Raw genomic sequence first — 26,808 nt, 5'->3', positions numbered from 1 at the left:
ACATGTCCCTGCAAGTTATACTCCTCCTCAGACTGATGGGTGTCTCCATGAGAGTGAGGAAGTAAGAGTCGGATCAGGAGGAGGGAGAGGAAGAGATATCAGGCTGTTGTGTATAGTGCTGATGTGCAGTTTGAGAAGCCAGTTCTGGGCGATAGGGTCTCGCAGACAGACAGGCAGCCGGGGAGTGAATGTTACTGTACTATTTCTCCTTCACTGCTTTGCCAATAACTTTGGTGTTGCAATGGGTTTTCTCATTTAGTCAGTGCCAAGCTGCACAGACTCTGATAAGACTTCCCGAGCACACACTGATCCACTCTGCAGAATGTATGGTGAGGCAAACTGGCAGACAGCTCGCCCGTACTCAGGAAATCTAGAGGCGTCATTTTTAAATCAGTGGGAGTCGTGTATTAGCTGAGAAACGTGGGAGTCTCTCAAACTATGAATCATCACTTTTTCCTGCTTTTGATACGGGATTATGGCTCACGCTTAAGTTCCCGACCACAGTCTCATGTGGAATAATAATTTAGAGGGCATGAATGTTTAATCCACCGCTCCGCCCCATGATATCTCACTCATGGTCAGTTGTGACAGCTCGCTGCTAATCAGCTGACTCCTCCAATCACAGTCAAACAGCCCGTGTTGATAACTGACAGCTCAGACTCTCACTCATGCTGCTGCTGCTGCTGTTGACCGAGGTTGCTGCGCATTCCTCAGCCTCCTCCTGCTGCTGTTTGTAGACGGATGCTGTGCAAGCTGTTTCTGAACGCTGGCTTGTTTTGCGCTTCGGTTTCATATTTATGGAAATATATGTCTGTGGGTTATTGCTCTTCCCGCAGCATGTCTCTCATGCTACTTGGCTTCATCTGGTGAGTGTGGTGTGCGATACCGCTGACTCTTTCTGAACCGATACGGAGTTAAACCCAGGCTGGTATTGCTGATACCACACGATACTCACACTGCGTACAGAAGCTTAATAAAATGGCATTCTGTAATTCTCAGAGTGCAGAACTCCCTTTGTCTGAACACCAACATTCAGACTGAAGCCTAGATGGATGTGAATCAATTTCCCACGGCCAGTGATGGTAATGAACATTGCCAGTGGCTCCACTCTCTCTCTTTCTCTCTCTCTCTCTCTCTCTCTCTCTCTCTCTCTCTATACTTGGATGATGCCTGTGAGTGCCAAAGGACTCAGTGATTGAAGTCTGTTTCGTCCTCGCAGCACCTTTCTCCTCCTCTTCTTTAAAACTCAGCTGCAAAACCTCATCATGTTCTGTATTGTGATTAAATCTCAGATTCTTAACAAGGCGCCTCGCTCTCCTCCTGCACATATCACATCCAGCTTTGTTGTTGTTGTTGTTAGAACTAATAAAAGCTCCACACATGAGCCATCATGATTATCAATTTCCTGTAAGTGGCACCTTGCACATAGAACAGTAGCTTGCATGTGAGTGTGACAGGCGGAAGGAGAAGTAGTTCCTGTAAGATGGGTATTATTTGAACCGTATGTTGTCTATAGTGCACTGACTTACGATAGAGATGAAGCACAAATTTACCCCAAATTGCTGAGTCTGGATATCTTTCTTTCAATTTCAAAACTGACCCAACAACTGTAATGTTTGGAGTTGTTCGATCCACGCACCATTCCTCACAAGTAGAATACTCTCTGTTGAGTGTAAATCAAGAATAAGTTGTTGTAATAAATGCATCACCATTCTTTAACGTGATTTTAAGATTTTCTTTTAGGTTATAGTCCTTAAGCATGTTTTTTTTTTCTCGTGACAAAACCGCCTTTGCAGACAACACACGCATCCAAAAAGGGACCCGCAGGAAATTGTGTGTTTATGTACTTTCAGTAGTATAATTTGAATTTTCATCTTGTTTGGAGAAGCCTACAGGCAGGAATTAACTAACTTCCTGCCAATGCAAACCAAACATTTTCTCTTGCTGCCTCATAACTTCAACAGTCGAACCAGCTTTATTTTTGAGCCGAAACAGGAAACACAATCTAACAGAGGCTAGCGCTGAAGCCAGTGATCACAACATGCATCTACAAAACAAAGCCAAAGTCATTTTCTTGACTACGTTACGTTTGATCACTCAACTACTGTGCAATATGAAACCACCAAAAAACTATACAAAATCAGTATCAGACTTAAATGTCAATCAAATCAGTTGCTTCAGCATTCAGCATATCCCGAAAATACAGGAAGGTGATTATGATTCATTCGGCCAAGTGCACAGTGACTTGTCTGTTTCAGCCTTAGTCATACAAACTCAAAAAATGCTGTTAAACATCCTGAAAATATAGGAGGATGAATATTAAAAAATGGAGGAAGTTAACGGTTTAAGTGTTTTCGGTCACAGCACGTCACAGAAGATATGCTGGACAGACTATGAAGCTCACAGTAAGCCGACTTAAACAGCTGCCAGCGGCGATTATACAATATGAGGCTCTCCTGTGACTCGTGTCACCCCCTCCAAGATTGGCTCAGCTCGCTTAGACCTCGCTGCCCTCAGGAGCAAAGAGTGTCCATCATATTCATAATTATCTGGAAGGGAGGTCCATCACCATCGCATATTAGCAGCACACAGACGGTATGGCAGTAAATAATCCCATCATTCCAGCCAGGGGAGGTCAGGCAGACATAAATTTAACACAGAGCACTTTTACATCCTGGAGGGCATTGTAGGGAGGTTTCATCATCTGAAGGATTGATGCTTTGGATTTCCTTTCCCTCCCCCCGACTTTTAGCCAGAGCCAAGAGCTCATCCAGTAAGTACAGGAGAAAGTTTGAGCTGTTTTGATTCATACGCATCTGGATTGCAGGGGATGAATGACTGCTCTTTACCTTTTTGAATTTCTCCACTGGCTTTTCTGTGCAAACCTGACAGGAAACCAGCAACTAATCAGTCTCGGCGCCTCACTAGCACCGGGTCACACTCTGCTATTAATGAATGCCTTTTTTGTCAGGACAGGCCCGTATGATTTACACTGAGGGAAAATATTTCACACTGTTTTTTATGGAGTGTAGGATTTAGTGGAATCAGTGAACACCCCTCTCCTCAGCCTCCCCGACAGCAATCAACAGCCAGAGGTGTGAAAAATATAAAAGGCCTTCTCTCAAAATTGTGTTTGGACCCGCTCCCTCTGTATGTTTTAAGGTAAAGAAAACTCAACAATTCTTAGTTTTAGGTGATTACACACTAATGAACAGATAATTATGACTATTATATTTAATTCCCCCCAGTAGATCCGTCTACATCCTACAAAACTGACCTTTTGAGGTGATGTGCTCTCCCTCCCCTTTAGACAGGATGTAAGGACTGAAAAGCCTTTAACGTAGGATCCCTACGTATTGTGTCGGTTCAGCAGATGGACACCATTTTCCAAACGTCACTTATTGTGTGTGTTTTTTTTTTGTTTTTTTTTTTTTAGACTGAGGTTCTAAATCTTTTAGTTTTTTTAAGGTTTGTACTATAGTAAAAAAAAAAAAAAAAAGAAGAAAGAAAAAAAGAAAGAAAAGCAGATGTTGTTTTAGAGAAGCAGATTGACATAAACTGTTATTCATCTGGTTTTATTGTTTTGTTTTTCCTGCTTGCAATATATAGTGTAAAAAAATAGATCATGATGCATTGCACAGCTGTAAAATACATCTGGTCTTGGAAACAGAAATGGTAACCAAAAAAAAAGAAAAGTTTTTAATGTTTCTAACTCTGCTTCTTGCTTAAAAAGTGCACTATGAATAAATCATTATGATATCAAACTACAGAATGTCACACGGCTGCATTTTTACACTGATCCTGCACACAATTAAGTGTTAAGTTAAGTTAAAGTGACTTATTTCCTGAAGAAGAAATTATACATTGGAGGAAGAAAAAGTCACATTGACATTTTTCGGTTCAACACTCAAACACCGTTCTTGTTGTGTGTGTGTGTCTGTGTGTGTGTGTGTGTGTGTGTGTGTGTGTCAGTGTGTGTGTGTGTATGTGTGTGTGTGTGTGTGTGTGTCTGTGTGTGTGTGTCTGTGTGTGTGTGTGTGTCTGTGTGTGTCAGTGTGTGTGTGTGTGTGTGTGTGTCTGTGTGTGTGTGTGTGTGTGTGTGTGTGTGTGTGTGTGTGTGTGTGTGTGTGTGTGTGTGTGTGTGTGTGTGTGTCTGTGTGTGTGTGTGTGTGTGTGTGTTTTTTTTAAACCTTTGAGAGATTTCACTCCTTTAAATGTCCATGACTTTTTCTCCTCCAATTCATACAATTCCCTTAAGCATGGCGGGAACTTTTCCAGTTCTTCCTCTCTCTGTTTGTTTCCTCTCCCCTGCCTGACATTTACAAAGTGTGAGCTTGGAGGACGCTCTGAGCGGTGGAGAGGAGCTCCGTCTCCGGGACATTGGGCGTCCATGGTGCGAGCAGCTTCGGATCACTCACTTAAGCAGCTAACATTTCAAACGGGCAATAAAGGGAGTCCTGGTCCCTCTAGAACAATAAAACAGTGTTAGAGTCAGGGGTGGATGCACTGTAATACAGACAGATATTTCTCTGCCACTGCTGCAGCTGCTGTGCTCAGCAGAATGAGAGAGACTGAATCAAAGGACGTTCACCCCAGCGAAGAAAAAGAAGCGTGATTCACAGTGGCATCCAGGTGTAACATCCACTTTCTCGCCATGGTCAGAGGATGGAGGGTGTGCCCGGAGAGAGAAAAAAAGGAGGTCATGAGGGCTTTAAAGTAATTTACGACCTTAATCAACCTGTGTCAGCGCAGCAACACTGTTAGAAGATGTGTCTCCGACGCAAGGCTTTAAAATGTCCATTTGCTTTATATGTGAAAGTGAAGAATTTCCTTTCAGATATCTCTCTCTTTCTCTATAGATACTCGCGGGGGCAGGGTGAGTCTGAGCAAAAAGAGGATTGGTCTGTCCGTATATGACAAGATGTAAATCAGCGTGGGGGTGTTAATTTGTTTCTGTCCTTCCTGAACACGGACAGGGATGACTGCTAGGTGATGATCCCTCATGTCTGATCCATCTCACGCCTCATTCCCCTCGCAGGAATAACATTGAGCGGGGATTTAGCCGAGACCTTGACTTAACTGCCTGCTTGTAGAGGGGAGTGCACATTGTCTTTGTTGTGTGGGCTGTAATAAGTAGAAGGGTCGCCAGCATGGAGGCGTGTGTGTGTGTGTATATACCACTGTGTGTGTTCCCTTTGGTTTTGTCTATTCATGCGTAACGGTGAGAGCTGTCACACGTCACGCGAAATCCTCCCAGAAACGAACAGGAGATTACTGAGATTCAGCAAAGCTGGTGTGGCCCAAACAGTATTGTTCCGACAGCCTTAAAATTGTCTGTTGACCCTTTATGAAGCAATAGACAGCTGCTGTATGCCAGAGCACCACGTGTGTATTCATCCGCAGCTCAAAGTAGTCCCCAATAAAGTCATTTAGTACTGCTGGTCGTGTGTCATTCCCTAAACATTGCAGCACCCAGCTGTTTGTCAACCTTTTTGCGTGCATTAAAAAAAATGTAATTACATGTTTATGTCCCATTTGGTAGTCGTGGACTCAGGGATGATTTTTCACTGTCTGTAGAGAAGTGAATACTACAGGATGCACTTTTATTGGGATTGTTTTTTTCATGGTATTTACAGTTGATGAAGGGTCTCCGTCATCCAGGTCATGGCAACTCTAAGTGCTTCACCGTAGGGAACTGGACTTGCTAGTTGATGGATCCATCCTCCACACAAAGGCGTAAAAGCATTGATGCTTTCAAACCATCTGTCCTCTCTAGCCAAGAACAACAGTCTACATCGATGCACACATCTTGGAGTAAAAGAATCCATCTGCGTCACGCTGGAAGGGCCATCTTTGAACGGAGGCGGTGGCCTATGACAGTACAGCACTCATCAGCCACCTACAGTGCTGCGCTGAGTTCCCTCCCCAGACAGCTTAACAACCACTCACACCCTACATGAAGCATGTGTGACTGATGACGTTTAGTACATTTGTGGAACATTCACATCTAGGGCTGGGCGGTACAGCCTTTAAATAATATCACAGTATATTCAGACTGCATCTCGGTGCACTTTATCATGGCTCCATACCAACTTTTTGCACTGTTTGCACTGGCACACCTAAGTGAAACCAACCAGTACCTGATAATACACTTTATTTATTTTCTAAACACATTATTTAAGGTGCAGAGAAATGTTTTTTTTTTCCTTTATCTAAATGAAAGCACATACAAGAAGGAATTGCGATAACACTAACTGTTCAAAAGATGTAGTCACAAAATGCCAGTGTTGAAAGTGTTTGATAAATTCAAATGAATAAATTAGCATTAAATATTTTATTGGGGTGAAATACAAATAAAAACATTAAAAAAAAAATAACTAAAATGTTGATCGTTTGATCTGCAGAAAATGTGTTTATTGGCTAATATTTGTTCATAGGCAGCTGTCTGCTCACCCAGTTGGTGTCTGTGACAAAAGAACAATGATAAATATATCAAAAGCACTTCATAAATGCTAGGAAAGGGATCACAAAATCAAATATTACTCTAATTTTGACCAAATACCTCAATATTGTCATTACGATTGTGGGGCTGACTGTTGGTGCTTTCACAAAATACTGACACAATGAGATTGTTTCTGTAAATAGACATCAATACTGTGGATATAATGACGAAGTGCTGGGTAAAGAAACTGGTATGTTAAGAAAATCACATCACTTCTATGTTATGCAACCTTCACAGACAGGGAAAGACTTTCATCATATCACGATGAGACATGTTACAGTCTCATATCATGATGAAGGTAGAATATTGACGTATTGCCCAGGCTGCGTCACAGCCGTGGTAAGGTTCATTAAAGCTGGTGGACTGTGGTGATGTAACATCCCCCCAAGGGTCTCCGGCTGATTGAACAAACCACCACTCTCTTTATGTGTCTCATGATGATCCCCATTTTGCATAGACTTTAGACAGAGTGATGAGTGCATGTAATGAAAAGAAATCTATCTTTTCTTTGCTCATGCCCTGCTCTCTGGCACAGTGTTGGGTGTTCCACTTGAGTGGAGTGCATGCAGTCTTAAAGGTTGCTTAGGACTTAATCGTGGGTCACCCTGAGCTTTTCTCTGAGATGAGACGGCATTTTTGCACACCAGGAAGCCCTCTGTTAGTCTGCGGGTGTGTACATATGCATAAGCATGAAAATATGTGCCTCTTTAGTATGCACTTTAACATGGAGGACCCCAGCAGGAGACGCTGCCTGCATCCTGTTGCCAAGCTGAGCCCTTGTTCACTTCGCTGCAGTCAGACGAACAACTGTAGTTACGCTCTGGCAGCGCTCCCCGCTGCTACAAACCAAAAAGAACCGAAAGTAGATGCGGGCACCAAACTTCTAGAGTCTTAGAGTATCCATCATGTCCCCTAATTTTGCAGTTGTTGGCTTTGATAGTTGCTGAGCTGTTAAAGGAGATTAGGCAATGAGATCCATTCCCGTGTACTCTCAGAGGGGGGCCCCTGCTCTGCGGTGATCGGGCACGGACGTCACCTAATGGTTTATTCATATGAGGGAGATTTTTTTCCATATTTTGTTCTCTCATCACCGAGCTTCTGACACACACACACGGGCCTCGCTCCCTCCAGTCGCCGTCTCCCATGCTGTCGTCAGGCTCAGGTGATATTAAAGCAAAGGAGGGACACGAGAAAAAAAGAAAAAGCAAAACCTTCGTCTTCTCTCCCCGTGTGTGTCTGGCACTCATTTGCCCACTCTCCATTCCCTCACAGCACGAGGCGGACGTGTTTCGCATAATTATTGATCTCAAGTGTGAAGAAAAATGCTGAGTGCTGCCCATGATTAATTTGCGGTCTCTAATTTTCCCCTGCACATCCTCATCAGGCAGAGCTTTGTCAGAGAATCGGGAACTGGAGACCCGACGTGGTTTTGAAGCATGAGCTCTAATCCCATAGCAGAGCAGGGCGAGAAGCTTGAGAAGCTCCAAATGAGGACGTGGTGTACCTTTTTTTGTTTCCATGTGGATTCAAGGATTACTCGTAATTAATTGGACCTCCAGCACAGAAAAAAACTGTCAGACAAATTATGCAAACAAAAAAAAGTTTGTTTTTTTTAAATGAGTAAACACTCAAGGATACACACATGCATGCACAAATATACATAGTATCTATCCCTCTTGACCCCCTTGCCTCCCCTCGCTCTGTAAAACACACAAACACACTAAATCCAATTTACAGCTACAATAAAAAGGCTTCGGCTTGTGTAATTGAGGTTAATCAAATGTTTTCTCTTCCACTTGCGTGTGTTTGCTATTCTAGGTAATGCGTGCACCATGTCGGAGTACAACAAGCTGAAGAGCATGCTGCTGGATATGCAACCGAAAGTGCTGAAGACAGACGAAAAGAGCCAGCAGAGGGACATGGAGGAGAAGAGAGCGCTGGTGGACACCATGTTCAAATATCTGGATGTGGACCAGGACGGCCGGCTGGTCAGTGATGAGCTGGAGAAGGTGGGTGTCCAGTTGTCGGTAGTGAGAAAGAAAAAAAGCCATAAAACTGACTCCATACACAAAACCCAAGTCTCCCAAAACCCTGAGATTCCAAATTGACTTGAAAAGACATTATTTACTCCCTGTCTAAAAAATCTCCACTGTAGCTACCAAGCAGATGTCAGCAAGCATCCAAATTTTGTCTTTTCCAAATTCATTTGGGATTCCCATGATAAGTGTGTGTGTGGTTTTTTTTTTCATTTTTTCTTTTTTTTCCCCGTCAGCCCCTTGGATAGTCCCGAGTCCAGATTTTTTTTTTTTTTTGCATTTTATCACTCAAAGTGTTTGAAAAACACACAGTGACAGCTGAGTTGTTGTTCTGACTTGAGAGGGCATTCCCAGTCCGAAAAGCGTTGTTTCCGATAATTCTGACAGCACTTGGACGTACAGTACGAAACTTTAATAACTGAATTGTGACTTTTGGTTGATCTTTAAGAGTGTTTATTGCAGTAAGATGGTTTGATTTTGTGGGAGTTTTGAAGAGACTGTGTGTGTCCAAGACTTTTAGCAGTTTTAGGAAAAGAGTTTAATATATATAATTTAGGGGAAAAGAACCATTAAATTATACAACAAATTCAATGTTTTAATGAGCTCCTTTACACTTAATTTATTTCTATCAGGTTTCTCACTCGGTCAGGTCTCCTCACCAGAAATATTACCGGGTGAGTGACATGTGGCTGGAAAATTTAATCACCTTGTTTAACAATGAAAATTGTTTACTGAGGTTATCTTCCCACCAGAGTCTGATTGGAAACAGGCAGACTGTAGAAAGGATTGACACTGACACATGCAGGGCAAGGAAATGAAATTATTGCTGGGCATCATCTGGTATCAGGAAATGGGCATCAGGGATGGGTGTTAATTAGACTCCTCCCAACCGACGCTGCGATCTCGCCGACTTCTGCCAGAATGCAGTGAAGCATGTTAGAGTCACTACAGTCTGCAGGAAGACTCGATTATCAGAAGCTTTACGGTATTAATGTGCTGCAGCTCTTTGGCTGAATGATACCAAAGAAAAACAAGTTTGAAAATGAATAATAATTGCAAATAAATACAGTCTCAGAAACGTCACAGTGATTCATCCTCTGTGTTCTCACCATGGTTGGAAATGACAGCTCACTTTGTCAGCCTCTCAAATGAAAAAGACAGACTGATTCTTGGCCCAGCTCTCGCAGCAGAAATAAAATGATGCAATAAAAGATCCAACAAAAGATTTTTTTTTTCTTTATCAGTCACAGCTGACAATTACAAACGCTAACATGTTGCCAGGAAATCTTTAGATATGGTATTCCGAGCCTGTAGAAATTCATAAATTCAGTTTCATAGAGAAAATGCTTTGAATGATCAAAAGAATTTTTGAAAGACTATTTTTTGGGCCAATCCGGACTCTCTCTTTAATTTGGGATCTATCTATTGTCACAGATGGTCTTTGAGGGTAAAGTCCTGTAGTTTGGTTTTGAAATACTTCACTGAACTGCCCAAGGACAGATCAGCCTGTGTCAGCGAGCGCACAGCAGTGGCTGCTGGAGGCGGCGAGAGAAAAAAAGTCTGTTGCGTCCCCGAATCTGCCGTGTCACATGTGCAGCACCATATAGAATCAATTGGAGGAGATGAACAAGCACAGGGGCAACACTTCGAGGTTGGAAATCATAGCCGAGGGATTTAAGCATGGCATAGTTTGGCCTGAAAGCACACTTCATGTTAACCGAAAATAATCCAAATGTCTTCCTTAGAAGATAAAGAATCTTAATATCTATGTATTAACAGCTCAGACGTGTGAAAGCAAACAGTTTCCTCACTCTTTCATTAGCTTTGTTTCACTCTTTTTTTTTTTTTGTTGCACGCAGGAACTGGGCCGTAACTTCACAGAATCCCTGAGGATGAAGTTATTATTATTGAAACATTTTCAACACTGTTGGGTTTTTTTTTGTTTCCCCCCATTACGGCATTTCTACTCTCTTTGTAAATATACACAATATGACAACATTTTGCCAATGATGCTACAACCCTGTGTTGACAAGTGTGGTTGAAAAGTGAAAAGTTATATTTTAGTGAGTTGTTCAGGGCTTCCTTAGCTTGAAAAAACATTGTAAACAAATGAAACTCACTTTTGACTTAAGGTGACTTAAGGTCTTTAATCCTTAAATTATTTTTAACTGATAGTTTTCCCCAATTTTCCCTCGAAGGCCACTCAAATGAAGTGTTTTTTTCTTTCTCTGCGGTAACTGTAGTGTGTTTATTTGCTATACATGTACATACATCTTTATCTGTTTCCCCTAGGAACTTATTAACTGACAGTAACAAAAAAAAGCATACAGTCTAAGTAAAGCATCATCTCTACATGCTCCATAAGTGCTTGAACACAGGATCCATCTTCTCCAGCACGAGCAGTACTTTAACAAAGCTTGACACCGTGGCACTTTTATCAGTTACACTTTCATACAGAGGCAACAGCTTTAACAGAATAGTGCAACCGGAGTTATCGAGCACAAGCTGAGTCTTGTGTTTATCTCCCTAAAAACTCCTTAACGTCACCTATTCAAAGATGGTTCCCCTGAGAAATAAGCACCGCTAAGGTGAAAGAGACGACTCATAAATGACAAACAATGGAAGAGAGCGTCGTGCGTCCTCCCAGGGGAACATCCTAGAATGAACTTGGGTGCAGTGAGTAAGAGGTAAGCGCAGAGCTACTCCTAAAAAATGACAAGCAATCACAAACAGCGCTTACATGAGAGCCGACATGTTTAACCCGCCTCTTTTTCTAATGGAAGGAAATTACTCTCAGAATGAGCCGGCTCCTGTGATTCCGGTGCGTACGTGTGTGAGGCTTTTTCCCTCTGATGGAAATCTTATTGTAATTATTGGTTGAGCGAAAAAAAGAAGCTCATTCCGAACACTGCTCGTAATGGCAACTGTTTTCAGGTTGGCAGTTAATTTCAAATCCCGGCTCCTTCCACTGGAAGCCCAAATAATCACTTCTTGGAGCACTTGGGACAGCAAAAATGTGATGGCTGTCACAAGGTGGCTGTAATGTGCATTTGATCACTATTGTGTTGTTTAATTTTATTAGACTGTCAAGAGTTTCATTTAGATAACATACAGGAGCTTCGTTATGTAAAATATAGAATGCAAGCAAATGTATGGATGCAGTAATGAGGAGGATTCTGTGATTCTTCACATCAGTGTTTTTAAAAGACAGGCCGAGCGTAGGTGTTCATACTCCTCAAAGGCTGCCCTATGAAAAGACTGCTGAAATATGAAATGCGTGTGGTACCTCCCCTTTGAAAATGTCAGATTTACATCTACACTGAATGTGCTTAATGCGCTTCTCTCTCCCAGCGTATAGCTCAGATTAAAAAAAGATGAGGGCTGTAAAGTAAGGGCTACGATAAGGTCTCATCATTTTGTAGCTGTGAACAATGGCTGTCTTAATCATCAGCCTTTCTCTAGGCGGATTCATGATGTGTGTGTGTGTGTGTGTGTGTGTGTGTGTGTGTGTGTGTGTGTCTGTGTGTGTGTGTGTGTGTGTGTGTGTGTGTCTGTGTGTCTGTGTGTATTAGATCTCCATGAAGGAACACTTGGAGGACAACCTGCTTGAGTGCACCATGCAGGACCTGCTGCGTTATGACGACTACAACAATGATGGACACCTCAGCCTGCATGAGTTCTACACGGCTTTCCGTGAGTCTTTATTCCATCTGTGCATATTTCCCCCTCATCCTCATTTCCTCACATCATAAAACAAAGATCCAAAGTGCTGAAACCCTGTCTGCATATTTGTGTTCCCTTCTGACACTACCATGCCAAGTATGCACGTGTATACCTGTTGATTAATACGTTTCTTTAGCTGAAAAGCCATGCAAAGCACACATTTCCTGTGCTTTTTAAAACTAAAACACACACGGTTTACCGTCACCACAATTCAGAGTCACCTGGCGACCTCCCATCCATTCAGCCTCCCCTCTCCACAGCAGCCATCGGGACAAAAGTGTTTCAGCCACAGATAAATTGATAATTGCAGACTGGCCCATGTGCCCGGACCAAACCATGATTATAGCATCTGGAACAGCCATAATAGCCTTTGGGGGTTTTGGCCGAGCAGCAGCTGAGAGGCAGGTTCCACCATATTAAGACCAATAACCACAATTACGCTGCTAATGCTGCTGTAGCATCAGCTTGCTGGATGTCATGGCAACCTCCTGTTTTCAAACTCACTCCTCCAAATCTCACCTCAGACGGCAGGAAACTTAAACGTGAATCCAAAGTGGCGATAAAATCTGATAAAGTTGATGAATCCAACAGTTAGCCGTGGCAGGTGACCATTTCTGGGGCTCTACCTCAGCTCGTGGAGGTCCATTAAGCAACACCACTAATTTAGCCTCCTAATGACTGGTTTTAGTGGGCACCAGCATGCTATTATTCTGTTAGCCTCTGCTCACCTTCCAGATGGGCAGTGGGAAGATACACTGCATGGTATTTGTCAACCTGCAGGTTATCTGCCTGCGTGGTTTTGGCCGTGTTTATCAATGCATTTTATGTCTGACAAGCGGTTGAAAGAATGGGCTGGGACCAATAAAACAAGCAAATGATCGAATGATGCTCAAGGTTAACTGTTGGGCTGCAGAAAGGCAACACCAAGGGGGAGTGCTTATTTTTGAGTGGCGCATCTGGTGTTCTGGATAATGTCGATGGTGTTGAATTGCACAAGTTTCCGGGCAAGTGTGCATCTGTGTGTGAGTGACTGTAGGTGTGTGTGTGTGTGTGTGTGTGTGTGTTTTCCTGGGATGCAGTCAGTGCCGTCCCCGGTGAGTGGTCTGGGGGAAGCAAAGCAGCCAGGAGTCACAGGTGTGTTTAGCGAGATGGAAATTTACAATATGGTCACAAGTTTGGAAAATAGGCTACCAACAATAGACCTCAATGAGGTGAGGAGGTGTTCTGCCCCGGTTGACAAGCGCATTGTCTGTTCGATTTAGCCAATGACTCAAAGCACAGAGGTAGAAAAATGTATTCAGCAGTCCCTCTTCAGGTTTAATGCTTTTCCTCTGTTGATAAGTTACGTCTTCATATAAGAATAAAAGCCCTGTGGCAATTTCCCAAAAAAGACAACCCCAGCTTCATTGTTACTCCCTCAGTCACTGAATAAGTGCTTTTAAGGAACACTAATTGTGTTGTTTTGACCCTTTTGTTGTCTTTGCTCTGTTTAATATATGAACCTTGACAGACACAGCGCTCTACACAGCTCTCTTTTCACCCAAATCTATTTTTTATTTTTACCACAAATTGAATAGAAGGGGAATATAGGAGAGAGGAGAATACTCCTGAGATGATTGCATTGTTATTGATTCCCCCCCTTATTCTCCCTTTTATAAGCCCAGCAGGTTGTTATGATGTACTTTTTATTATGACCTTTCTCAACTGGCTCCTTGGCATGTCTGTTAAGTAGATTCTACTTAAACACCACTTTCTGTCTATGAGAGTATGGATTTATAATTACAATCAAAGATTAATGACTTGTTAAATGTTACTGATGTCGCATTCAGTGGTGGTTACTGGGAGATGGCAATCACATTTACATTTGTGACTCAGACATTAAGTGTGGTCCAATCAGTGCAACCACAGAACAACCTTTAGGTCCTTGATTATTAGTTTTATAAGTAATCTGTAAGTGATGTATGCTTTCAGTTGCAAAATAATGAAGAGATCCAGAGAATACGTTTCATAATCTGAACGACAGGGACAAGTTCTTTTTGTAGCAATACACGTGTATTAATGATTTTTTTTTATTGGCCACTTGTGAGATGATAACATAAGACCATTCCATCTCTTTACGTCGCCTATATAAGCCTGTGGCTTGTCTCGAGTCTCAGCATCTCTCCGCTCCGCTAAGAGAGAGCAACAGTAGCTCATGTTAGTATAGAAGTGTAAGGTTAGACCAATGATTACCAGTTATCAGGGCTGATAATGATCATTTTTACAGTTATCTGTATCAGAGTTCTTTGTGTCTGATTGCCGATAATATGAAAACCTTGAAAAGTTCAGTACTTTGGCTCTGCTGCAGCTTATCTGTTAGTGGTCACCACTCTGTGGACTCAGTGTCCACAACACTGATATCCTCTGATATCATGAGTAACAGCCTACCAACACTGGTTATTCTCAACTTGGAGACAAAGATTTTTATTTTCAGTCACACCAGTGCTTCTGAGTTTAAGATCATTAAAGCCAGAGAAACAAGGACTTCTTGTTCTCTGCTACAGCAAGAGTGAATAATCAACCTTCTCTTGGCCATGGAGCATATTGCAGGACAGAGATAACAGTATAATGGCTTTAGCTCTGTAGTTTCCTAATGGTGTCTGGTTTCACAGGGTTCCATTTCCTAACATTTATTACAGTGTCAACACTGTACATTGTCGTGGGCGGATGGCCTGTACACATGCTTAATGTCTTTGAATTAGAACCGCTGTAATTAAAATAATAATAAACACACAGCGGCTGGCCTCGTGGTGAACTGGGCGGTGAAAGACAACAGCACGGTATTAGGAGTGAAGCCGATAGGTGAGCAGGCTTGTTAGGAGATAATCTAAAGCCCGCAAATGTGATATATACCATCACACAAGGTCAGAGCTCCTCTGTGGATACATGTGTAGTATATAAAGCTGCACTGCACAGATACAGTACATGGATGGATGCGCAGGGTGTATGGAAGATAGTAAAGGAAGTAGTGAAGGAATTTCCCTCGATGTCTTTGAGACGAAGGCTGGAGAACATGCCTGGCATGTGCCGCATGCGTTCAAAGTGCCGTGTGGTAATGTGAAGAGAAAAAAAAAAAAAATCACAATTTTACTTGTGTTCACCGAACATAGAGAAAAAAAAAACAAGAGAGAAAATGACAGAAGTGAATCAGAGCCTGATGGAGAAAGTGAAGACGAGAATGTTTAAGGGAAGTGCTCTCCACCAGCCGGGTCATATGACAGGCTGTTACAATAAAGTGATGAATTCAGATAGAAAATAATCATTTATAATAAATGAAGCACTGAAGTTCAGTTAACTGTATCCTGTTCTAACACAGTGTTGATTTGTATTTAACATAAATTCATTATAGATTAGCATTAAAAAGGGTGTGTGCCACAGTGACACAGATTCAGCGTTCTTACTGTATCCTATCGTATACACTATGTAACTAACTATTTGTATGTGCAAGTCAACATGTGCAGTTGAACTAGAGAAGCTTGACAAACCCGTGTCAGGATTAACACCCAGCCCCAGCGCTATCGCCTGTTAGCCTTCAGTGTGTCGAACAGAAACTAGAGGCCTGAGTGTGTTGTGGTCAACAACTTCAAAAGTTGTCTTTGATGCAGAAACTTTTGAAACTGTTGGAGACCCTCCAGCTCCCGCAGAGAGCAGCATGAAAGCATCAGAACAAAGGCAAACAACAGCGGCCGTGAATTCAAACCAACGCTCCCGAAACCGATGTCAGCGCACCGGCTTGTTTACTTCGCTAAATCTTCGTGATCGACTCAGGGTCATCAAGCCAGCACATTGGGAGAGAGCGACAGAGGAAACACAAGTTGGAAAATGGGGACGTATGAGGAGGAAGCAGCGGGGCCCGCAGCAGAAAGACAGCGGCCCAACACTTCAGCGCTCTCTTTGCTGAGCATCTTCTCCTGCCCGGCAGGATTTTAGAGTAGACATCAATGACCAGTTTGAGGCTCTTAGTTTTATTATAAGATCCAATATTTTATCAGCTTCAGTTGATGTTGAGGTTACCACTTTCCATGCCAGAATGATTTGTGCAGTTAAACTCTGTTTATCTGGCTAATATAGATTTCCATGTTCACATAATACAGTTAAGGACGTGTTAGTATGTTAATGATAACAGGCGTGTAGTCAGCACAATGAGCCAGTGGTCCAGCTGTTAATTTATTTACAAAAACACTCAGCTTGTGAGCTTTTAATTAGAACCAGGCTGTTTTCCTTTTTTCTCTTGTTCCTTGTTGTTTCTCCATCTTTTTACCACATGCAGTCATTCCACTCCACAATTGTTCTCTTTGTATTCTCCCAACAAACTTCCTCCGCCGCAAGTCGATTTGTTTTCCATGACTCCTGTTAATAGTAGAATTATATGGAGAAGCCGGGCTGCACTGGCGGGGCCACTCGGCGGGTCTGACTAATTAATCAAGAGAGTGGAGTGGCAGCGATGAGGAGGGAAGGGGAGAATGGTCGGAAAGTGAGAGTATCATGTGGAGAAGAAGGGATTCTGAGAAGCGTGACGGTGGGAAGATTAGAGACAATGGCAGGAGAAGGAAGGCGAGGCTCTCTGGAGGGGGATGGCCGACAGGACAAATTAAAGAAAATGGAAATAGAGGAGAGAAAATGAGATGGTGGCAGCTGGTGACAGGCAGCTTTGGTTGAAGTTTGCAGGTTGAAGGAAAGGGATGTGTACAGCTATGGATAAGTGTGTTGGACATGTGAGAAATATGAGCAATTTGTGACTTTAAAGCCACATATATGTGGAAAATCCAACATGGCGGCGCCCCAGTAGCTCGGTGGATAGAGCGTGTGACCCATGTACAGAAGCCCCGCCCTCACTGCAGCAGCCCAGATAGTCTGACATCTGCATCCTAATCATCAGTGGTGACAAGTCCGAAGAAACATTCGCTCAGTCTTGCTGACAGAGCTCGACTGATACTGCATACCAAAGTTGTCTATTTGTCAATCAGTCATCATGTTGACATATGCAATACAATATGTTCAGATCTGACCTGTGGCCATGAAGCACTCAAGCCTCTAAGGTTTTAATTAAAACCAAACACGTCTGGGCATGTCTGAATCAGCAAAGCATTTGAGGCCAACAGCATAAATGATTGGTCTTCAATAAATTGGGTGCATTAAACAGGTTTCAGAGCCCAAAGTGGCATTGGGTTACTGTAAACAAACCGAAAGCTCTGTTTCAGCTCGTCAAGAGGTGGGCGTATAATAGCTGGGTTCACATTCTGAATGCCGTACCTGGTCAGGCTAGAGCAACACTTTGGGTAAGGTTAAGAAAAGGTTATAAAACGAATTAAGTTAACATGTCTCATGCTTTATTTCACTGCAGATATTTTCTATATTAAACACACACAGATTCTGCTTTAATATAACAAAAAGTTTAGCATGGACCGCTTTCCAAATGCCAACTGAAGTGCGGAGCTGAAGGTGGAATATTTCCAACAGTCTTATTGAAACTAAAGTTTATGACAGAGCAGCAAACGGTACAGAGCTGAACAGATCACACTGACGCTGTATTTTAATGTCGGTCGGTGTGGTGGTACCCGACGAGCCTCATATTTTCTGAGATGGTACACAATGTAAAGACGTTTGAGAAACACTGTTCCAGGAGAAAGGGTTGTGAGTTCAGCAGAATCCACTCGTACATAAACTGAACTTGAAATATTTCTTGTGAATTATATAACAGCGCGGGCTACATCAGTGCAGAAGTGCAGCTGGTGCAATGGGATAAAATGTTTCTCCTGGGCTCTCCTGCCGTTCTCCATCCTGCGCCCAGCCAATGAAGCTCTTAGAGAGCCCTGATGCCTCTGCAGCGAGATCTAATCTTTTTGTTGCTGCCTGGTAGCTCCTGTCAAGGTTTGATCTTTCATGTTTCTCAAGTTTGCCCTTAATCTGCACAAATGATCTTGCTGAGATCAGATATCACTTTTACCACAGGAGCTTGTTGTTCTCTGACAGCCAAGTGGGTGAAAGACCTCCAGCTAAGCTCTTAACAACAAAGAGACTTTGAACTGGAGGTCTTGGTGGTTCCCTCAGCACCCACGCAACAACATTCTCTCTATCTTCTCCTTTCTGCTGCTCTCTATTGTTTTTTCTTTTTTTTTCTTTAACACATAGCCTTCTCTCCTCTTCATCTCCTATTTTTTCCATTGTTCTCCCATCTTTTTGCATTTAGGGTTTTTCCTGTTTCTATTTTCTTTCTTCTTGTTCTTTCCCCTTCCTTTCCTTTCCTTTCCTTTCCTCTTCGTTCCTTTCCTTTCCTCCCCTCTGGCCACTCTCCCTTAGCTACTGCCTGATGGCTCATTACCGCTCAATAGACCTTTGCAGCTAATTGCCGGTGTGTGTATAAGGGGCTTTCTGGCACCTTCTGAGAATCGCCTCTATTCCTGGGTAATTACCCAGTGTCAGGTAGCTGCAGTAACAGGTAAGGGGCTTTGGGGGCTTTGGTTTTCTCCCATTCTACTTAGGCAGAAAGAGTTCTTTCTTCTTTTTTTTTTTGTTTTTTTTTAAACCTATGTTTTATGTGATCTGTGGTCGGCATGCAGGGTTGGTTTATTCAAACTTTAATAATAGAGCATATTAACTGTATCTTGCATCCATTTCCTATGAGTATTCCTGCGGGTATTCCTACATGTAGCAGTCCATATTCACTTTATAGAAAACAGCCTCACTATTTAATTCATTCAGCCACCTTCTTGGAAAGGTCGGTGTTGACCTCCCTCCGACCAGAAACGTTGACCTTTATTTGGTGTGTGCATCTCAACCCCACCCTTGCAAACGAGGCCGGCTAAGCAAAGGAACAAAGCTGACCATAAACAGGCGATTTGGTATCAGAAATGTCTCAGTTCCTGCCTGAAATGAGTCTGTGCACAATCCAACACCACTTGTTATTTATTTTAAACACACCTTCGATTGCGTCTGTTACACCTGTTTACTCCACAAACAGTTAGTACCAATATACAGCAAGTGACCTGTGTTATGTCTAACTCATCCATAAAATAAAAAAAACACACACAGAGTTAGAAGCCTACAGCAAAAAAGTCTGGTTATCAGAATCAGTGTCAGAATGGGAATCAACGGTATCATCCATCGCTGATACACATCCATTTCACACACGTATACAGCACTTGCGTTACACCTCCCAGCCAGCAGTCACCCGGCAGTCTGCTCTGAATACAACAGTGAGAGATGCCCGGTGAGTTGTCATGGCAACTGTGGCTGTTTAATGTCCAAATCATTTATTTAGTCCAGCACTTAGCCAATGCAGCTAATTCCCCAGAGGAGAGGGAAGAAGCGAGCGGAGGAAGTACAGAACAGGGTTAGAAAAGAGGAGGCACAGTAAAGTAAGTGATATGAATCCTGTGCATGATCAACAATTAAGGGTGTGAGATGTGTGCTGTGAAGTAAAGCCTGGACTGCATTATCTCTGTATGTACACACTGCAGTCAGGTGGAAATATTTAGGATATTACAATGGATGGGGGGGCTTGAAAGGAGAGCAGAGGGGAAAGCAAAGGACATCTGGACAGTCTTTTGAGGCATTCGGTACAAAAAGCAGACGTCATTTACTTTTAAAAGAGTGCTGTATTCATAGGATATCAGGAGACAGTGGGCAACATCAATGAATTTTATGATAATAAAGCAACAGTTAATGTGCACAGCATCAGAGGAGATATGAAGCACTCTACAAACATCTGCCAGAGTAGACATATGTACCGTGTGTGTAATGATTGTATAGAAAAACAAAGTGTAGTGCCTCAGGGTGGAATCACACAAACCTCAGTGGAATGGTTGAGAGCCATTATTGGAAACTTGTTAGCATGGAAAACAAATTGGATCCATGTTCTGAAGTGTTAGTGAAGCACGGTGGAGTTGTCTGTCCTCTGCGCCACATCTCACCCTCTCTAGTGCTCCAACAGACCCGCCAGATAGAAAATGAATATCACACCGCTCCGAAAAAGAAACCCTAGATTATAGGTCTCCCTGCAGGCCTATGGCTTGAAGACATTTGCCATGTCATTACGGCGTCCAGCTGAGGGCTATCTGTGTAATTTCTCATTTCCCGTCACCTATGTGCTGTAAAAGTTAGGTGCACTATGAGCGGACAAACAGCTGCTGAAAGACACATCAGACAAACCTGCAAGCGGACAGCAACTCAAACCACACCGCCACCCTGCTACTACAGTACACACACTTGTTGATGCAGAGTCTAATGCGGAATCTATAAATTATCCCAAAATACAGAGAGAGAGGAGCTCTTGTACCCAGCAGACGATTAGGCAGAAATCAAAGGTGCTGATTAAAATGAAAACACGCTCTAAACGCTTAATCCCTTCTTAGAAGTAAACAGCTTTTGGTGATGGACTGATTGTAATTTCTCTCTTCTTTTTTCTTTATTTTAATCACTGTGGTTGTGTCGCTGAACATTCATAAAGTCATTACACATCAACACTGTAAGTTCTTTAGGCTTACATACTGTAGTTTCATGGTAGAAAATCAAACTTTACCAGCCCAAAAAAAAAAAGAACAGAATGCAAGATGTCACATTTTGAGGAGGCGGATTTAGCTGAACAAACTCGCTCCGCTGCTCTTGCGCACTATTGCGTTTGCTCTCTCCACCTAGACTTAAAAACAACAGCTGGATGTATCGAATTCAGGATTCAGACTCCGAGGGGTGTTAAAGCTAATTTTTTAAAACGTAGTAAATTAATAAATGAAGGAGATGAGGCAAGTTGAATGAAAGTCAGTCCTCGCGAAATCTAAATTACAACAGCGATTAAAAGAGGAAAAAAAAAAACTGTTAAACATCAGATGGATGATGTATTAAACTGTAAGAGTTGCAGGCGAACTCTTTTAGAAAGTGTGTTAATGAATTAAGTTCAGTTGAGGTTAAGATGGTGACACTTTTGTAGTGAGGTTATCCTTCAACCAATGGGACATTTGAGTTTGTCATGTATATATTGATTTATTTATTTCCACAAGTGTCTTTTAGGCCTGAATCTAAATCAAGCACCAAAATTAGGATCATCTCAGTGCGGTGCCTTTGCTGAGAAGTACAAATTTCATGAAACTCAAAAGAGTCGGTCGTGGGCCATCTGAGTGCGCCTGACATCGTGATGCCGGGGAAAAACACACTTGTCTGAATCTCCGAGTACGTCTGGAACATCATCTAAGGATCATTAAGACATGGCCTCTCAACGGTGACACGCTCACTGTTCTACCAGACGTCTAATATCTCTCATAATTACACACGCTGAATAATCCCATCCAACACTGCAGCCCCCACCCTCGCTCCTCCGTCTCCCTCATCTATCTATCCTTCTTTCATTTCCACCACTTTAATTTCATCTTTACGTCTCTAATTAGCCGTAGAGATGTAAATCCATGCTTTGCGGGGACTCGAGGGGCTTTGCTTTGACCTATTACCCTTCCCGACATTTCTTTTCCTGTCCCACCATCTCTTTGCGGTTTTCTTATTTCTCTCTCTTTTTTTTTTTTTTGCCTCCCCTTTCCCTTTCCTTTGCAGCCAGCGGGTCCCGAGGGCAGCAAGTGTGTTCCAATGCGCCATAATTCACAGGCAGCAGCCCCCGGGCTGTTAGTGGCACAGCATGTGGTCTGCTTTTATCTTTCTCCTCTAACTCCCTCTCTGGCGAGGAAATAATTCATTATCATGCCTCCACTGATTTGCTCTTTCTCTTGCCTCTTTGCAGGAACAATCCCCCCCTTTCTCCCTCGCTCTCTCTCTTTTTTTTTTCTCCTTTTAACACCCCTCTGCAATTTCAAACAAGTGTCTCCGTGTGGATGTGTGTTTGCCTCCCCGTTTGTGCGCGCCTGCATGGGAGTGGAACTCTTCCCCCCTCTTTCTCCTCTCATCTCCTCAACGAAAATCCCCTCAAGCGTCCACCTTCATCAGCTTTGAAAATGTTCTCTCAGAACAAAAGGAGATAAACACAGCAGCGAGGAGAGAGAGAGAGAAATAAAGTAAGAGTGCTTTATGCTGGGAGAAAAAACAAAACAGAAAAAAAAAAGAATAAAGAAGCGGATTCACAGAACACAAAACAACTCGACAGGGTTAAAGTACAACCACATAATCCGTCATGGCTGGAAACCCTTTTGGGTGCTCCGCTGTTACAATATTTCCGTGTGAGAAAGTAAGAAATGTTTCCCATGGACGCACTCAAAGGGAGCGCTGTTTTCTTCAGGCAAACATCTGTTCTGTGTAAATCATCAGCGAGTTGGTCCAGATGGCTTGGTTATGGTGATAAGGTTATGTTTTAGCAAAAGCCGTTCTCTCCTCCTGTGTGCGTACGGTGGCACTGAACAGAGACCGGCGCTGACGTCACTCTGCCGAACAAGCCGAGCGACGAGGGAGGGGATGTGGCGGCTTTCAGTTCCGGTGCTTATTTTCTTTCAAAACAGCTAAACCACTCGCTCAAACAACCCCGATGGGAGCCATTCATTTGAATTCCTCCATATTCAAAAGGATGAAACTCTGTCTTGATCAGCGTAAGAGCTGCGGATGCGGAGGAGCCGAGAGAAAGATGCCAGCGTTAACCTGGTAATGCTGCCTTGTTTAACAGGTGGGGAAGGAGAGATTGGGATTTGGGAGGAGGCCAAAAGTATCGGGAGAGGAGAAGGACAGAAAGAGAGAGAAAGAGAGGATTAAGAAGAGCAGGTGATGCTTAATTACAGGTTCCCCGTGTTTATCAAGGTCTCGAGGAGTACAGAGGTGGGTTGAAGCGGCAGGATGAGGAGTAATCAGGGACTGTGTGGAGAAGGAGGATGGCGCAAAGACAGAGGAGCGAACAAGAGTTGTTAACGCACAATTACATGTTTACAAGAGGCAGTGGTGAAGAGTGAGAGGGAGGATGTGGAGGGTGCGGGGGGATTAAAGATGACAAGCTGAGGACAGGAGGAGGAGAACAGAGGAAGGCAGGTGAGGATGAAGAGAGTAGGAGGGTGAGGCAGACACAGAGCTGGCACCGGGAGGGACGAGGGGGGGATGACGGGCAGATGGGATAGACAGAGAAGATCACACACACACACCTTTTCTTCCACTCACACTGGGCAATGGAGATGAAAGGGAGGGAGTTGTATTCCCTCTCAACTTCCTTGAATAGCAGAAGAGTTTCACAGCAACACAATGATTGATATTTGTATCCGTGATTTTACCGGCGGCCAAAAGAAAACACCAGTTGCAAAGTGTTGTACTGTATTGTTTTGTTTTGTTAAATGCCAAACTGTATTAGGATCAATTGTTCCCTTAGTTGACTGACGTTCTGTGCTCAGAATATGAAAAAGAATTAATAGTTTGAAATTCAACTAAATTAAATATAACAGCATGAATAGTCATTTATATTACAATAAAAACGTCTGGCAGGCCAAAATTGAACCTACAGATTGACATCGGCCACTTTGGACAGCCCTGCTCTATAATAAAGCATATTTAGAGGTAGGACTTCAATATTGATTTTTAGAATAATCACGTCAGAAGTCCCCTGGATTTTGTCAATCCAATTTTTTTTAAGGCCATAAACTTTTACAAATCAAGTCTCAAAATGACCCGACTACAAACCTAATGGGAGGGCGACACAGAGCAAAGTACAGCCTCCTGTGTGATTTACTCCTCAGCCAGGTTAGAGAGTGCTGCGATTTTATTACTGAACCACGACCAGGATGCACACTTTTTTTTTGTATTCTTGTGTGTTTGGAAATAAGACATATTCATGTCAGGGATGATAAACAAAGGCATTCGAATTCTTGCAGGTCAAACATGAAAGAGTTCAGTGTGAGGTTGTTGTTCTCCCGGTGCACCGGAGGGCACCGAAACCGAGACGAGACTGTGATACATAGTTATATCCCACAACTGCAGGCAACAAATCGTGAGCATTCATAAAAACAAGAAAAAAGCCTGAAGCACAGATACTGATGTCGAATCGCTGCATCGTCCTGAAGTGCTGACTCTATCCTGATTGCCATCCGTGTAAAACTCTCGGTCTATTAGTAGATGTGTACGTCAGGGTGTGCACAACAGCAGCCGGTTGTAACTTTATCGGCACAACTGCTTCATTTGTAATTACACAGACATAACAGAGCGGGACAAATACCACCAGACATGACAAAAAACGCAGGAAGAAAAAGTTGTACAGATAGTATTTCTCACCGTAATTACACTCGCCGTCTTTGTCACTGATGAGATCAGTTGACAAGACATTGTGTGCTCGAGCCTCTGTATCTGAGTGAAGAGCTAAGTTTCAATTTGTTTTTTCATACTGTGAGCCTGAGTCATCCTGCTCTGTCAGAATTATATTACTCCTGTATAAACACTCACCAATATCATTTAGTGGATTTCAAAAAGATCTCCACAGTACAAGTTTGTTTTTTGGTTTTTTTTTGGGTTTTTTTTACTCCGTAGACCCTGACAATGGAGCTTTGCCAGCTTCGGAAAAAGTCCTGAAATAGTCAAACATTTTGAAGCACCAGTGTGTGCGAGAGAGAGGGAAGGTGATGATTGAGGCGCAGGTAATCCCAAATCTCCAAAGTCTTTATTCTCAGGAGTGTGGTCGGCTTCTGCAGCTCAGCTCAGCTCAGCTCAGCGCTGCACGCTCCCAGCAGATTGTTAGCACACACATCTCCTGTGGCAACAAGCTCCCGTTCAACCACGTCTCCTAAAACAACATGCGCTGAGCTGGCTCGAGGGGTAAAAGCTCAGAGGCTTTTTTCTGTACCAGGGTGACGCAGCGCTTTTTTTTTTTCCTTGCCAGGCGTAATCCCAGTTACAAGCAGCGCACATGTGAAGCCTTGAAGTGATGGGTGTGCTAACGCAACAGAAAATCCGGAAAACAACTCAAGTTTGACGCTCTAATGTCGTGAAACCGGCTTCCGACAGTCAGGACGGCGGTGGCTTGTTGACTGGTGGACTGCACTGATTAGGAGGCAGAGGGAGAGATGTCCCGGACCAGCTGCCGGTCCATCACTGAACCGAAAACAGCATGTCTGATTGCGATTGCATCGCTGTTTGACAGCTAACGTCTCCCTGATATTGCCATGTTGATGTTTTTCCTGCCACTCTGTGATAATTGGACCGAGTGTGTCGGATCAAACAATGCAACTGACTAATGACGTTGTTGTAAATGCAACAGAAGAACAATAGACAGCATCAGTTAAGAAAAAGCCATACATAAAAAGCGAGTTTAGAAAAAGAGATTTAAAGGGTTTTACTGGGTTTTGCCACATGGCAGTGAAAGCCTGGTCACCTTTGGTCACGAGTCGAGAATTCAGTGCCGCCAGAGGATCTCAAACAGCAATCGGGCTCATGAGGAGTTAGCAAATCGTAGATACGGGCAGGAGCCAGACCTCTCATTCTGTAGGATAATGAAATGTATTAACGGTGGAATCCCCTGAGATGATTGTCCAGATCTGTGATGTAACTGAGAAGTAAACCTGTGAGAAATTCAGAGGTGCCATTAACTCTCAAATACCTCTTTACTTCTCATAATGGACTGCGAGTTTAAGGGGGTTTGAATCGGCCATTGCTGAGGTTCTCTGTTGCTGCAGAGCTGTCGGACAGAGAATATGCCTTCGGTCCGATTCCCTCCCACCTGCGTCATCCATGTGACATCCAGTGTTTGACACACGTTAGCATATTCTATCTCCCATAAACACACAGGTCACTTGTTACTCGAGGTCAGACTCACATGGAAAGAGTCCAGCCTGGTATGAAGCCGGCTTCCTCCTCACTTCGAGCCAACAGTTCTCCCCTCCAGCCTCTGTGCTGCTCACTTACAGTTTAATCATTAGGCGTGCAGGAATTTACCCCCAAACTTTTCATAATTATTTTCAAAACTCCTGTCATGCTTGGAGGATCCATAATAATTTAGTAGTGTGGCGCAGACAAACTTTATTCTCCCATAATTCATTGCACAGCAGAGGGAGAGTACTCCAGGGGAAAATATGGAGCAATTAATCAACTTCATCAGCTCATCAGCAGCTTTTTAAAAACCCCGTTAGTGCTTATAATGATGCCATGTTACCAAGCCTGTTTAGTTCACTTCTCTGCTAATTAATCAGCTCACATTTTAGCAAGGTGTGAAAGAGGGAAGATAATGTATTTTACATTGGTCACCGGGTTAAATGAGAGTACTGTATGGAAGGCCAAGATTTCCACGAGTCAGATGTACTCATTTAATCAAAGGTGATTAAAAAGTTACTGATTTCATAATCGTCTTTCCCGTAAAACAACATGAGCGCCGGACTTCCCGGAACTCACAGAAAATATGCAGGAATATCGTCTTGATGGTAAATCAGATAAATCAGCCAACACTCAAGTATATTAATCTACCAAATGTCCATTCATTATTCTACAAAGTCGAGCCCTTGGCATTAGATGATAAAGAATCTGGAAAGCCGAGCCAAGCAGATGAGTTTCTTTCTCCCATTAGTTATTATATCAGAGACACGCTCTGAAGGGCAAAAAAAAACTGCTCCCCTTGGA

General features: G+C 43.0%; 1 protein-coding gene across 3 annotated transcripts in view; it reads left to right on the top strand.

Moving 5' to 3' along the window:
- fstl4 (follistatin-like 4) overlaps positions 1-26,808 on the top strand; it is a 214,544-nt gene that overhangs the window by 133,795 nt on the left and 53,941 nt on the right. For all 3 annotated transcript variants that reach the window (XM_037119954.1, XM_037119956.1, XM_037119955.1), the window contains exons 5-6: positions 8,321-8,511; positions 12,111-12,231. In XM_037119954.1, the coding sequence (XP_036975849.1) occupies positions 8,321-8,511; positions 12,111-12,231 (312 nt within the window). The remainder of the gene's footprint in view (positions 1-8,320; positions 8,512-12,110; positions 12,232-26,808) is intronic.

This window comes from Acanthopagrus latus, chromosome 13 (assembly GCF_904848185.1).
Source record: "Acanthopagrus latus isolate v.2019 chromosome 13, fAcaLat1.1, whole genome shotgun sequence".
Lineage (NCBI taxonomy): Eukaryota > Metazoa > Chordata > Actinopteri > Spariformes > Sparidae > Acanthopagrus > Acanthopagrus latus.
The sequence above is the reverse complement of the archived record's forward strand: the minus strand, read 5'-3'. Positions and strand labels throughout refer to the sequence as shown.